This window comes from Hippocampus comes, unplaced genomic scaffold, assembly GCF_001891065.2.
Source record: "Hippocampus comes isolate QL1 unplaced genomic scaffold, H_comes_QL1_v1.1 scaffold174, whole genome shotgun sequence".
Classification (NCBI taxonomy): Eukaryota; Metazoa; Chordata; class Actinopteri; order Syngnathiformes; family Syngnathidae; genus Hippocampus; species Hippocampus comes.
This window is the reverse complement of record NW_017805983.1, coordinates 1,940,129-1,955,261: the sequence shown is the minus strand read 5'-3', so window position 1 is coordinate 1,955,261 and position 15,133 is coordinate 1,940,129. Positions and strand designations below refer to the sequence as shown.

Genomic DNA, 15,133 nt, shown 5'->3' with positions numbered 1-15,133 from the left:
TTTAACACGCAGCGTCAAGTGGAGCCTGACTAGGCCCAGGGTGCTGGGCATTCTGGTGTTGGCATGCCACTCGGCAGATAATTAAAACAATGAGCTGCGACACCAACAACACAAGCATGGGTGCCGCAGTCGTGCGGACTAAAGCAGCCGACCCCTGTGGCTGTTCCACCACGGGCAGCGAGCCCAAACTTAGTAGCCCCCTCAGCTGTGGCATCAGCTGTGGCGCTGATACCAGCGAGCGAGCCAGCTGAGGTGAGGACGCTTGACCGCAGGCAGCCAGGGGTTAATGGGAACGTTTAGAGGATGGCTCAGTCTTTTTGTGCTATGGACCTCAGAGAAAAATACTTGCAAAGGAAGCCTAGAGCGCAGCAGAGGTCTGCATCTTTACCACGGCGACGTCAACAAGTCTCCCTTCTCGTCTCCAAGTAATGTGGTGCGGAGCCGAGTCCTTAAGAGTCTCGCCCTTGTCTTCCTGATGCTAATGTGACCTGGACTAGAAAATGTTGTGGGTGGGCTTACGGCGAGCCGTGAACGGTGGCTACAAACCGGAGGTTGATAAAGAGATGATGACAACAGCTGGAGACTGGCCTGTCACATATCTCATTGGACAGGGGCGTGATCTCCATGAACATAATTTCTCCCTCTGGCCAGACCAGGCAGTCAGCGAGGGGAGGAGGAGGAGGTGTTTAATACAGGCAGCCATGCTAATGCCCCTCCTTTGCCAACCCTCCTCCATTTTCCCCTGGGCTCCTACCATCCTTCGCCATCCTTTCTTGCATCATGTGCTTCCCATCTTCCTCTTGCTCTGTCATTAGATTATGTCCCGTCTTCATTGCAGCTCCCAACTATCCTTTCCTTGGACAATTCCTCCTTCAACCGTCTTTCATTTCCTCCCTTGCTTCTTTTCACCCTCCTCCTGACTCCTTCCATCTTCTTTGCTCTCTGAGAGACGTGGCCACGCCATGCAGTGGCGACTCTTCTTTTTACACGACCACCTTGTTCTTTTCTTATTTTGCCGAGTCTACCAGTTTCCTTTCCATCCAGCCCCAAACCTCCAAACAGGATGTGTTTGGGAGGTGTGAATGTGGCGGGGACAGACCTTGACAGACAGGAGGTCAGTGTAATTGCTGCTGGCCATATTTAACATTAAGATAATCAGGCCATTAATTACCCTTTGGATCATTAACTCAGCCACTTGCAAAATGAAATTTCGGCCTCTATTACTCACTTGAGAGACCATGTGTGGGGGTGGGGTGAGTGTTCCATCTATCTGTCTCCCCCCGCCTTCCCTGTGATCTTTTCAACTGCCTGCAAAAATCCTGGCTTCCTGGCCTCCTCTGTGGTTGTGGAGCTCCAGTGAAGATTGTGACAATGATGTTTGACGATCATACATTTTTTTTTTCCAAAGGAGTTGACGTTAAAGCATGCGTGTAACATGAGCAAAACAGTCAATTCATAGGCAGTCACTAAGTCTCCATAAAGTTGTCCGAGACTATGGATGAGCCTCGTGAAGGAAGGATAAGCAGGGCGGACAAGGAAACAATGAGGCACATTTGTTTTTGTTTTTTTGTCAGGGACGAGAAAAGAGGAGGCAGCGGGCAGAGAATTTTAAGTCTCAATACTTATGCTTATATGAAAAAGAGTGTTTAAAAAAAAAAGTTGCTGTCAAAGTTATTCCTGTACATTTCATGGATATCAAAGCTAAAACGTTCAGCTAGCCACATATTCATCTTTTGGTGTCAAATTTAAATGTCTAAAGTCACGAGTCCAATCCAAAAATCAAGCAATTGGCCTCACTGCTCCACAACTGGAGCAGTAAATGGCCAGTGTTTCTGGCATGGACTTCCTGCTCAGTACAAGGTTTTAGTAGCACACAGGCGTGAAATGAGAATGACGTTCAGGTGAGTAGAGACAGAAGTCATGAAGAGGGCGAGGGTGAAATCAAGGCACTTAAGGAATGGTCTGATAAATACTATTGACGGGCTGGAGAGTGATGCAGCTGCAGTGGCGCGTCGCAGCTAAATTGAGACAATATTGACTTGCTCTAATCTCTTCAGGGGGAAACATACATCAGATTAATAAATAAATAGGAACATGAGCAACAAAAAAAAGCGTTAGCGCTGTGATGGACTAGGGTTAATGGGACGTCAATACACTCAGTGTGTGCGCGCGCGTGCATTTGCACAGTCGATAGCTGACTGATTAATGGTCATTTGCATTTTTACCGCAGCAATGTGTGTTGCACTCTTTTGCTCATTTGTACTCTTGCTTCACGTCAATGTATGCTGGGACGCGGACTTCCCGGATTGAAGGTTTACATGATAAGAGCATGTCCTGGCACCTCTCCGAAGTTGTGCTGCCATCGGTGGAGGGAAGCTTCTCTTCATCAGCTTTTCTCTATCCATCTTTCCTTTTTATCTCAGCCCACTTATAAGAATGCAGCTGTTGTTACATGCAAAGTTGTCACATCACCATTCATGTAATCTAAACCATCTAAACCATACATAATAGTGGCCCTCCAGGATTGGAGTTGACCCTCCCCTGATGTAGTTTTTTACTAACCTGATTGATTCCCTTTGTCTTTCTCTCTCCCCTGTGTTTGGTGTTCTCCGTGGCACCCCACTTTCACATTTATCTACTTGTTATAGGCAGAGGTGTTGGGAGCAGACCAGTAGCTGTCATCATGGGATGATTACTGTTGTTGATACAGCTGTTGTTGTGCCCATTGTTCACTTGTCTCTCAACCCCTGCATCCTGTTATGTCATCATTTATCTGCCCTCTGTCCCACTAATGTGTGTCTCTCACCTCATGATAGGTCGGACCCACAGAGCCTGGCTTCTGTTGGAGTTTTTTTTCCTTTCTTTTTTTTATGCCCCTGTTGCCAAGTGTTTGCTCTTGTGTGGTTCAGTTTCTTTAATGTAAGAGTGCGATTCTTGACCTGCTCAATGTGTAAAGTGCCTTGAGATAATTTTTGTTGTTAATTGGCGCAAACTAACATTTACTTGACCTAAAGACCTGTGAAAACGTTCATTATAAAGACATTTTCACATGTAGATGCGCGCACGTGTGTGTGTGTGTGTGTGTGTGTGTGTGTGTGTGTGTGTGCGTGTGTGTGTGTGTGTGTGTCTGCACACACGCGCGCACGCGGGCAGACAAGTCGACGTCAAAGTGGTTGGTAGTCGGTTGTGGGAAGTTCTGATGGTAGTTGGATTGGCACACACCGTCTGGGACACGTCATGCCCACCCAAATAATGCCCGCTACCCGTACCCAGTGTAGCGGCATTGCCTACCTGCTGGAATCTGGTCCTGGTTTCAGGTGACCCTGTGAGTTGGCCTCCCATACGCTGTTAGCAAACTCATTGCCGATGGCTGACATGACCTTGATGAGTTCCAGCGGCCACTCATCAAGGTCCAGCGATCGCACCCGGGACAGGTGGGTGCCCAAGTTCCTGTGGATTCCCGAGCACTCGATACATATCAGGGCACCGAGGTTGAGGCTGGCCCAGTCCGGATCTGCGTGTGTCAAAGCGACAGCATCAGTGGCGCTCATGTAAACAGTTTGAAACATAGAATACAGTGACCCACTATCGGTGAAACTCCACCACCATACTGTAAAAACATTTTTTTCTATTTCTGACATCCAATTTAAAACCCATGTAAACTGACTCAAACACATATTTTACACATTATTAACGTATTTGAACACACACACACACACACACACACACACACACACACACACACACACACACACACACACACACACACACACACACACACACACACACCAAATAGCAAGCATAAAATGTACAGAAAATTCTCTAGGGATCGTGGTATCTGCGTTACGGTAGACCTGATGGACAGTCTGCGGCTGGATGGATGCATAGCTTGAGGAGCCGACGATGAGAAGAAAGGAGCGTCAGCGCAGAGCGCCGATGTGTATGTGGAACTGGGAGCCGCGGCTTGGAATTGAAGCGGATTTACATGGGACAGGAGAAGAGAGCCAATCTCTCTTTTTCGTTATTGGATGTTACAGCTTCTTGTTGCTTTCAAGCTTAGCTTGTAGCAGACGTGTGCACATTGCAGCATGACGTCTTTATTCCACTGGTGAAAAGGACACTGATTCGCTCCTCTTTCATCTATAACCGCTTCAGACAACAAAGTGTATGCAGGAAAGTGGTTAAGATTGCACAATTGTCTGTGTCTAATGTGTTGTCTTGTATTATTTTGTTATTTTATGTTAACTTTTCTTTTGATGGCGGCGCGGACACCCGCAGCGGCTCCTCTTGTTTTATGTTGTCTCGAGAGGGACGAAATTTCATCTGTGCTGTATGCATACAGCACATTTGACAATAAAGTTGTACTTGACTTGACTTCAAACAACTGCTACTTACAAACAGATACAGAGCAGCATCTATGCAAAAGAATGAAGCACGTGTGGATATTTAAAGACCGATCTTTTCAACCAAACCATAGAGTGCATAATTCCCAGGGATAAAGTACATTGTCCCTGCTTAGTTTGTCGGGGGTCCTTCCATGCTTCTTCTCTTCTCTTAATTAAACTGCATCTACATCAAGTTGAGCTCAGTGCTGCCTGGCATGTTGTGGCACAATGTGGTACTATACTGAAGGGGGACAACTCTAAATTCTGACTTGCCTGTGTACTGTAATAACGCATGAACAAAACCTTGAAATTCCATGATATGGGGAAGGTGCAAAAGGTAACCTGCGATCTAGCGGGGGTTCACCGTACATTCAAGGAAAACAATGTTCTCTACTCACTTAGAGAGTCACAGTCGGCACAGCGGCTATTTCCACGAATGCTTCTGATAGACTGCAGGGCCATGGCCTCAGTCTGGCTGGTCAGACGAGACTGGAAGGATGAAACAAATGTAAACACATTGCTGAAGTGGTCACAAAAGCACTCTAAGTCAGAAAACACACAAGCATGCGAGCAACAGTGCATTATAGGACACCCACCTTGTTTTTGCTGCTCTCACAGGACTGAAGACTGGCCAAGATCTGACCCTCGATGACCTGCACCCAGGCGTCTCGTTCCTCATACGAAGTGGCTTCAAAATGCCACGTTTGACCCGTAAGTGATACAATGATGAACTCAAAGTTCTCCTCTTGCTCTGTTGGGTGTGAGAGATAGGAGTAGGGATGAAACGAGTACTGTACCTCTATTCCCAAAAATGAGGATTTTTTTTTTCTGACTTCTGTGTTTCTTTGATGTGCATGGTCGGGAAGACGGTCATGTCAACATTGTGAGAAGGCCAACTTCATCAGTGCCTTGGTACACTTATTTCTGAGTTGTTCCTGAGTGCGCGTGTTGGCGTGTCGGCTGACTTGAGCCCAGTTTGAGTTTAAAATGCCATCACAAACTGGTACCACTAACATCAACACATCATCATCCTGAAATCCTGTTCAATCGATAATTAAGAACACTTAAAAAACTCTAATTGCACTGAGATGTAGATAGTAACTGCGCTGTCACGTCATATATTTTCTCTCTCTCTCTCTCTCTCTCTCTCTCTCTCTCTCTCTCTCTCTCTCTGTTCAACTTCGTGACTGTTTACTTTAAATGACACAAACTCAACACAGTTGTTACTGTGTACCATTTTAATGATACGATTTAACTGTTTTTAAGAATAGGTGCTCTCCTGTTGTGTTTCTGTCCTATCAATTGAAAATGATCTTTGGAGGTCTAAACAAAGATCTGAACTCATTCAGTGCGGCAACTGGTTATAAAGTCCAAGAACCCCAACATGAAAGTGAGTTTAAAGTGGGCCTTTTGTTTGTGCTACAAGTAAATCCTCCTCCTTCTGACGACATGGCGTATATGAGCGTATACGAGCGTATCCGAGCGCTGCCAGACAGCCGGTCGCTCACGCAGTATTGGTAATTACCGCCAGCGCTCTCGGCTACTGTGAGCGACATTCACGCAGAGAGGCGGCGTCGAGGCAATTTGTGAACTCTGACACCGGCAACCTTTAGCGGCACAAACAGAGCAAACCAAATATAAGGGGGAGGGACCGAGATGCATAGTGTGCGCGCGTGTGTATGTGACAGCAGACCGCCAGGTGCAATGAGAGGGGAGGTGTGAGGGACACAAACGGGGCCTCGGGAAACACAAATTAAAAGCTTAAATGTCAGCGCGCACAGTATTGCTTTGCGACACAGGTCATTACTCTCCATATCAGCAGCCTTTTACCACTTTAATAACCTGGAAAATAGTGCACGCTGCTATTCACGACACTCGCTCCCATGGACACAAAACACACCTCGGATAATGTCACCTGACATCCTTGGCGTGCTTTCACACCTTTCAGGGTGTAGTGCCGTCAGAGAATGCAAGGTGGGATCAACGGGTCATATGACTCAAGCGAGGGGACGCGAAGCTTCTCCGCAGCACAAAGTGGACCATACACATATAGGGTGCATCACGCAAGCACCCAGTCGGCATCAAATTCTAAACCGGAAAGATTCACCGTTCGTGTGGGATGAGCTAAAGTCAGTTGTATAATTGTCAAGCTCACACACGACGTCTCTGAGTGGCCCTAAAGGATGTTAGAAATTTAAAGAAAATGCTAAAAACTGTCTTCCCTCCAGTTAAACAATTAACATTTGTTCATGGCTCAAGTTTAACCTCCTTAAGCAGAATCCCAGTCACACTTCTGCTCCCTTGATGTGGGTGAGCTTCATTTGAGTGAGTGAGTGAGTGAACGAACACATCCAAAAAGAGCAAAATTGTTGGCGATTTCACACTGTTGAATTAAATTTTCCTGTGTTATACACAATGCTGAGAGAAATGAGGCTCATGAGGTTGGAAAGTTTGCAGACTCTGGCACTATGCTTCTCTCCCACTGAATCCACATGAAAAATCACCTTCTTGTCATCAAATAATTCCACTTTGCCTTATCCGAATAACGCTTGATGCGTTAGCTATTTTGGGGCTTGTAAATTTAGCACAGCACAAATTTCAATTGTTGTAATCCCTTGTCTATTCCTTAAGCCATTCACACACACATATACACAGAGAGAGAGAGAGAGAGAGAGAGAGAGAGAGAGAGAGAGAGAGAGAGAGAGAGAGAGAGAGAGAGAGAGAGAGAGCATTTTTTGGGGTATTACTATTTACTTACAAGAGAGAAAGCGGTCATTCCCAATGTGACCCAAAGGTTGCAATGACTGCTGAAACAATGTCACTGTGATGAATACCACAGTTTTTTAGCAACAACTGTCACATCTGGTATTATTATGGGAACAAAATCAATTGTTAACTTCAATTTTGCCTCACCAAGTGCAGCGGGTCTAATCAGGCGGAACTGGGAGACAAGAGGGCGTGTCTCTCTCATGAATTACACCGGGCTTCACTCTGACATGACGATACTTCAGCCACCTGTCCGCCCGCCTGGCGTGACAAGCGGCGGTGAGCTGGCGGCCGCCTGAGTGCGCCCGCTGCTTAATGGCTAAATTGGGAAGACTGTAACTAATCGCTTATTGAATAATGGAAGTGACACTGCTGATAAAAGATTTCAATCCCAGATTATTTATAATATTTCACTTAAGCCTCTCTGGCTGACTCACAGGGGGTGGGAGGGATGAAGAGTGTGCTGATGAAATGAGAACAAAGAGGAGAACTGGAGGAGGAGGAAACATGATGAAATTAGTAAATGATGATGAAGGAAGGAGGTGAAAATAAAGAAAAGACAAACTTGTAAATTTGTCTCTCGGACCATAATTTCCCTGGTCAGCTGCTTGATGGAGAAGCCAACATTACACCTGCTACGGCTGCTCGCACATCTGTTCTGCATGTGTGTGAAACTCAAGTCAGAGTGCTTGAGTGAATGTGTGTGTGTGTGTGTGTGGGTGGGTGTGTGTGTGTCTGTGTGTGTGTGTTTCAGGACTTGTGCCAAACATTTTGAGCTTCATGACAAAAAAATGATAACACTACAAGTGAGGATGATGGTTGAAGCTGGTGTTACCTTCGGCAGTACCCGAGAGTCCGTCTGCTTTGAAGTTGCTGGTGCTTTTCTTCCGCCGGTGCTTCTTGCGGTTGGCGTGTGGTGATGGGGGTGGTTCCATCTTTGGACTGGTTGTACTGGAGATGCTGGGACTGGAAGACATGGAGTCACCCAGGCTGCCATCTGGAAAAAACAAAATTGGAAAGACCTTATTGTACAAAACAGTACAAAGGTGAAGGCTGCAAAAGGCTGGAATATTTACTGTATGCTAAATTTTCATGGCTAGTTCAGACGGGGAATTTTAGTAACATTCCAAACTGCAACCTTTCCACTGAAATTATGGGAAAGAACTGGAAATCGAGGGCAAAAGGCATCATATTCAATCATAAGTATTAAGGATGCAACTACCAATTATTTTAATAATCGATTAATATATCGATTATTTTGATGATTAATCTGATTTTTTTAAAAATGTCAATCTCTTGATTAAAAAGTATGAAGTTTATGATTCAGTTACTGGTTTGGTCCATAATGTTTCACAAGCAGATGTTTGCAAATATCGTATTTCGAAAGATTTCATGAAGTCTGATTTCATGAAGAATTACATAAATCTGAGAATATTTACTGCTAAGGCAAAAACCTGAGGATTTGGACAATTTTAAATGAGACAAGTTCTCAAAATGAGTTATCAAAATATTTATCAAATAAATTACTAATCAACAGAGATGAAAGTGGACTTTTCTGAAAATTCTGGAAAAAATAAAATAAATAAATAAATAAATGTGTGTGTGTGTGTGTGTGTGTGTGTGTGTGTGTGTGTGTGTGTGTCACCCACGCACACACGCACACACACGCGCACGCACTTGGCCGATCAAGCATGAATTAGTTTACACAAAACGCTATTCAAATACTCGACATTCAATGATTAATCTTCCTTTTGTGTGCACACGTGTACCCTTTGTGGCTTCCGTTCGGGCCGAAATTTTGAAATCTCCAAGATATGGCGAGGCCATGAGAATGCGAGGCAAGGGTATTACTGTTGTGGCGACGCCACTCAAGCTAAGCGAGCCTCAGCAGTAGATAGTCCGCTGCTCTCTGCTGTTTTACGACAACTGTCTTGTTGACGGCGTCTTTTATTCGTTCCACTGGGGTTTAGCGGGTGTGTTTATAAAGAGACGAAAATTGTTTGGGGACTATCCCCCACGTTCTAGTTGAGATGGTATAACCCAAGAGGCAAAATGACGCTTGCTACTGTTGTTGCGAGTTGCCATTCGTTCTACTAAACCATTAGTCAAACGCCATCATGCCTTCTGTCGTTATTACACAAACAAAAATCTCTTTACTGTTACTCGTGTTAGTGCCTCAATATGGCTACGCTCGTGAAAGCAATACAACGAACTCAAACGCATCTTCGTTCAATGTTGTCAACTAATATCCGGATTATGCAAATTTTCCTCAATTCTCCGGAGAAATTTTCATAAAAATTTGAAAAACCTGGAATTCCGGGAAAATCCGGAGGACTTTCATCTCTGTAATCAATTAATTGTTGAGTCATAGATTTATCGTTGCACCTCCCTAAAGTATAAACATTTAGTATGATCATGGTAGAGTACCGTATTTTCACGACTATTCGGCGCACCGTATTGTTGGGCGCAGTCTCAGTAACGGGTGCTATTTCTGTATTTGACACATACACAAAACGCACTGTATTATTGGGCGCAGCCAGGCATGGTAAAACATACATGCACGCACGCTAAAAACATGTTACCTTGAGGCATACGGTAGCATGCATGCACGCTAAAACATACCAGGTGTGTTAGCTTAAAGCATACGGTAGCAGCTAAGACATACGGACACACGCTAAAAACACGTTTTTAAAAAGGCAACGGAAGCAAAACTGAGTTCCGTTGTACTTTATTTAGCCATTTTACAATGTACTCACGCGACTGGTACCTGCTAGGGGCGTGCCTTTAGCGTCCTCTTACACGCCTACCCTTCACTCATTGGCGACTGGTACCTGCTAGGGACGTGCCTTTAGCGTCCTCTTACACGCCCACCCTTTACTCATCGGCGGACTTCCGCATGCCTGTCGTCACTCACGTCCGCCTTTTCTCTGTATAAACAGCGTGTCGGCCAGAAGTGCTCTCAGTCAGGCTTTGGAACTCGGCGCATACATTAGACGCTCCGCATTATAAGGTGTCCTGTCCATTTTGGAGAAAATTTAAGACTTTTAATGGCGCCTTATAGTCGTGTAAATACGGTACCTTAATTGCTTCATTTCCCCCCCGTGTCACTCAAGCAGCAGGTATCCAAAGCTTGCTCATACTTCAAACTTTATCTCTCAGTACGAAGAAAAACTGACCTGGCTCTAACTTGTAGGGGGGGAGGGGGAGGGGGGGGTCGCAAATAGGGGCACCAGTAAGTCAAGATACCACTGTGAACAACATGGAATCGGCAAGTATTAAGTCAGGATTCGGAAAAAATACAATTTCACCAACTATATTGAACTTCCCAATTAAGAGCCAACCTTCACTTTTGTAAATTCCCAGTTTATTCCTCTAAATTTGTATTAACTCCCATGTAAAGTTTCCAACTTTGAAAATTCCTGGAATTTATTTAATTCGCTTTGGGTCCAAACAATACGGATGTTACCAGCTGCAGAAATGATCACAAAGCCATGACCGTGTCTGCATTTTTCACGAATGTCTATGATGCTGACTGCAAAGTGAAGGCGGGATGCATTTGCAGAACAGGAGTGTCATCTCTCTCCGCCCTCCATCTTGATACCGGGTGCTGACAGCTGTGACTAGCGGCGGAATAAAATAACATTCAGTTTCCATCAATATCACAGCGCGGCGGTGACACTGACATGGCCACAGTATAAGTGTGTGTGGGTATGTGTGTGGATGTAAAAACACACACAAGCTCACTGGCCGCCACACGGCAGACAGCCTCAAGGACGGCCATAACTTATTTTACAATCGTTTAGTCTCAGCTCAAGTGGAAAATGTGACAACTTATCTCTGCTGACAAGATGCCATCCCCGAGCGCGCAATTAACCGGCGTGGATTAACGGTGCTCCCATCTGCGCGCTGCGCTCCATCCACATCAAACAACCCCACCCCCACCCGCACACAGCCTGGAGACTTCCTTCTTGACTTTCCCTATGATTGTTTCCCTTCATCCCGTCAACAGTTTGGACGACAGAGCTCAGTTTGGCTTCAACTGTCTGTGCTCCTCATCACAACAGACCATAGGACGACGATCAGCTGTGGCTTTGTCTGCTGTGCACGTGTCACGGTCCACCCACTGTGATGTCATTAATATGGGGTACAAAGGGGCGAAACATTTTCAGTCAATTTTCATGGGCGGTTAAGCAGAGGAATTTAGAAAAAAAATCTCCAAAGTGGAAATTTGCAACAAGAACTGGGAATTGATGATAATTTAATCTAAAAGTAACATATTCAAACAGAAATAATTTTGTTTTGTTATAACAACTACAATACCTTAACTGTTCCATTTTTTTTTTTCACCTCACTTGTGCGGTGGCAAATCTGAAGCCTGGTCGCACCTTAAATTTTTGCTCACAACATCAAGCAAAAAAAACAGTCAGAGCTTTTCCCTCAAAAGTGGGGACACTCCTAAGTACCACTGCACAACCAAAATATATTTCCCCCAATGACATTTAAGTTCACTTTTAACGGTCTCTCTTTGTAAATTCCTGATTTGTTACCATACATTCACATTCATTCTCATGGGAGGCTTCCAATTTAGAACATTTCCAGTATTTTGCAACTCTAGTTAGAAAATGCAAGCTATCAGAATAACGGCTGAGAAAGACAATGTTTGAGAAAGAAACATAAAAGATTCTCAATGCTCACCGCTCGCGCTGACAGGTCCCAAGTCACACGCGGTGAAAAAAGGAAGAGCAAAAGAGCGAAAGAGAAGGCACTCACCCTGCTGAAAGCATTTCACACCTTTAAACATTATTTGTGGAGGGCCGGAGGCACAATATTTAAGACATAACTGTCAGTGTCAGTCAAGATGAGCATCACTGCGTTGCAGCATGTCAAGTGTGCCACCTTATTGTTTTTATTGAATTGGTTCTTGTGAAGCCCTGTAAACGCTTTGCTTAGCTTAGCAGTGGGATATTTCTTTAAATATTTCACTTCCTACAACCACAGAAATGTAGTGCGCAGAGCAGTTGATACAGAAGGGCAAAGCGCCGTTTTGGAAATTAAGCCTCGCCAAAGACAGAAACTGACAGGAAGACAAAAAGGCAGACGGTGCTCTCCGCCTAAAGAAGAGCTCGCTATGATAGTGTCAAATCATTGCCTCCATCAAGGAGTCCAAGTGCGCAGTGGTTACTTACCAGTGCTGATTACTGAGTTGGCGATGACGGTGGCGTCGGTCCACTGGTCTGCACTGGAGACGGAATAAGAGCGCTGATGCCCGCCCATGTTGTCCGGGCCGCGGCTGTTAAAGGACACCAAGCTAATGCCGCTCGCCATCTGAGATACTGATGAGCTGCTGCTTACCAAACCTGTCGAGACAGAAAATTGTTTTCTGATCAAATCTCTGCATGAACAAACTATTGATATTTTGTGTTTATTAATCAGACTGACTATGTGTGCCATGACTTCATTGCTCAACGCTGTATTACTCTAACTTTGCAGAGCCGATTATTTTTAGTCATCGTGTTTGTTTTTCGTGGAAGTTGGCGGTTCCATTAATAACTGATATGATCAGCACCAGACATAATGATATGACACCTCTGTTGCACAATTGAGGTGCTGGTGAGTGACAAAATAAATGATGTCCTGTTTTTTTTTTTTTTTGAAACATTCATGAATTGAGGTAATGTTTCCGGCTCCAAAACTAAATATGTGGTTAAAAATAAATGTTATGCAATATAGAAATAAGTGAGAGCACATTTGTATGAAGAAAAAACACATGGCAAATATTTATTGCTCATTAATATTAACTACGGAGGGGGAAAGAGGGAGGGGGGTTCAAGCTCCATTGGGAAAAAGTCTTCTTCCATAACAAGGGGAAATTCTGATTTCAGTGTTTTGTTGTTTTTTTTTTAACTATGTCTGTTTCTGTTCTGTGCCACAGTCATCCTTCCCCAAATGGATAGATGGCAACGTTTCATAAGAAGAACGCACCAAGCAGCATGGATTAGTCGCTTCTAGATCTCTTCGTATGTGCCTTTTTTTGGGATGTTTTGCACAATGCACATACTATATACTATGTACACTTACTGGGGACGTGCCTTTAGCGTCCTCTTTCACGCCCACTCTTCCCACTTTAACGTCAGCATGCTGTTCGTAGTTACATTGGCCTTTCCTCTATATAAGCAGCGTGTTGGCACAACATCTTGGAGAAAATTTAAGACTTTAAGTGCGCCTTTGGTCGCCAAAATACGGTACAGTGACATTAACCATTTGACACTACATTTCAATAATTAAGATGCATATTGTAAGACAGTATTTTCTGACAAAATTAAAATGATTTTCAGACCTATTTGATGACAATGTCAATCATTTGTGACTGGATCATTGAGGACGCGGTGGTGGAACATCCACCTATATCAGCAATGGATTTCCGACTTTCGCCATGGGAGGATACAACATTTCAGTTTTCAGCAATGTGCTCTGCAGAATGCCAATGATGGTTATGCAGCACGAGAAGAAGTACAACATAGATCCAGCCGCTAGTCCATGCCAGTTAGTCAAAAGAGTTAAATTTTCAACAAAAACTTTAGCAGTTCTTCTTAAAATTAAACAGGGACATTCGTCAGTCGAGGTTCAACTGTATTTATAAAGGATACTGTGCCAGTTACCATGAATAACTGCCACCGAAACAATGACATTACAGCGATTGCATGCCAAGTCATATGTGTGACGAATTGTGCCATACCATGGCCCATCTCTTCAAAGCGTGCCATTACAGAGGTCAGGAAGTGTACCGAACTTGAGGACGGATCTCACACTAGCCAAACGTAACGGACTTGCAGTGTGAAGCACTTCGCACAAATTGACTGGTGTGTCCAAACGCCCCAAGAGGCTGCTTTGTCCTCCAATTGGGTGAATTCTCCCCAAACACCTGACCTTTGACCTCAGTCTCCTTTCTCCTGACCTATCTATTCTTTGTAAAAGCCCCCCAACCCCACTTTATACCCCTTCCTCCTTGACTGCATCTCATTTCTTGGTGCTGGCAGAGTGAATTCTGTCTCTGATGACATTAATATTCATGACAATAATTAGTACATGAGTACGCCTCACTGAATATTCATGCTATTAGCTCGGCCTCCTGAATGTGTGTGTGTGTGTGTGTGTGTGTGTGTGTGTGTGTGTGTGTGTGCGAAACAAACAGACACGTATCTCTTTTACGGCATCTTGTGTCAGGTGCTAATCAGCAGTCTCAGCCTCAATTGCTGCTGCATTTCATTCTCATCATCATTATTGATTTCAAGGACAGTCGGAAATGAAAATGTTAATTCTTTAGGATGTGAAATTATGGTTGCAAAATTGCATAATGTCCTCCTCACCTGGTGTGTGTCCCAGCTGCAGGTTGCTCATGTCCTTCGTCAAGCCATTGGTTTTGGGGCTGGGCATGACGGCGCAGGTGGAAACGGCTCGCGGCGGCCGTTTACCTGGTACCTTGACCGTGGTCCTGAGCAGGTCAATCTCTTTACCGTGGACATTTTGCATGTAGTCCTGCCAGGGATTACAAAAACAACAACACTGACCCTTAAATTTGTATTTAAATGGCCGGTGCTGTAAATGTAACTAAAAACGCAGGCGAATGATCCAAAGCTGCAGGAAGGGGGCAAACAAAGACGTGCTTATCCCCAAAGATTGGCTCAAGTGGACGACAGACTCAAAAGAGGACCGCTGATCCTGGGACCTGCTCTGATGTAGGCACAAATGTTTTGAATGAACAAGGAGCACTTCTTAAATACACCCTCACCTCCTCAGTGAGGAGGGTGGGCATTATACTGTAGGTGCTTAATAGAGACACAGAACAAAGTGCAACACAATGTCTGCTTCAATTGTTGATCAAATGTTTTGTAAAGTGTATTTGATAAAAGATTTACATGAACGCTTTTATGTCCTTTTTCTTATTTTTGCAGCGCTTTCCAAGCTCATTAATTGAACCACTC

General features: G+C 44.4%; 1 protein-coding gene across 5 annotated transcripts in view; it reads right to left on the bottom strand.

Annotated features, from left to right (window-relative positions):
- Positions 1–15,133, bottom strand: part of agap1 (ArfGAP with GTPase domain, ankyrin repeat and PH domain 1) — a 71,447-nt gene that overhangs the window by 10,372 nt on the left and 45,942 nt on the right. For all 5 annotated transcript variants that reach the window (XM_019891155.1, XM_019891153.1, XM_019891154.1 and 2 more), the window contains 6 exons: positions 14,519–14,687; positions 12,338–12,508; positions 7,987–8,148; positions 4,982–5,136; positions 4,784–4,874; positions 3,292–3,514 (listed from right to left, as the gene is read on the bottom strand). In XM_019891155.1, coding sequence (XP_019746714.1) covers positions 3,292–3,514; positions 4,784–4,874; positions 4,982–5,136; positions 7,987–8,148; positions 12,338–12,508; positions 14,519–14,687 — 971 coding nt within the window. The remainder of the gene's footprint in view (positions 1–3,291; positions 3,515–4,783; positions 4,875–4,981; positions 5,137–7,986; positions 8,149–12,337; positions 12,509–14,518; positions 14,688–15,133) is intronic.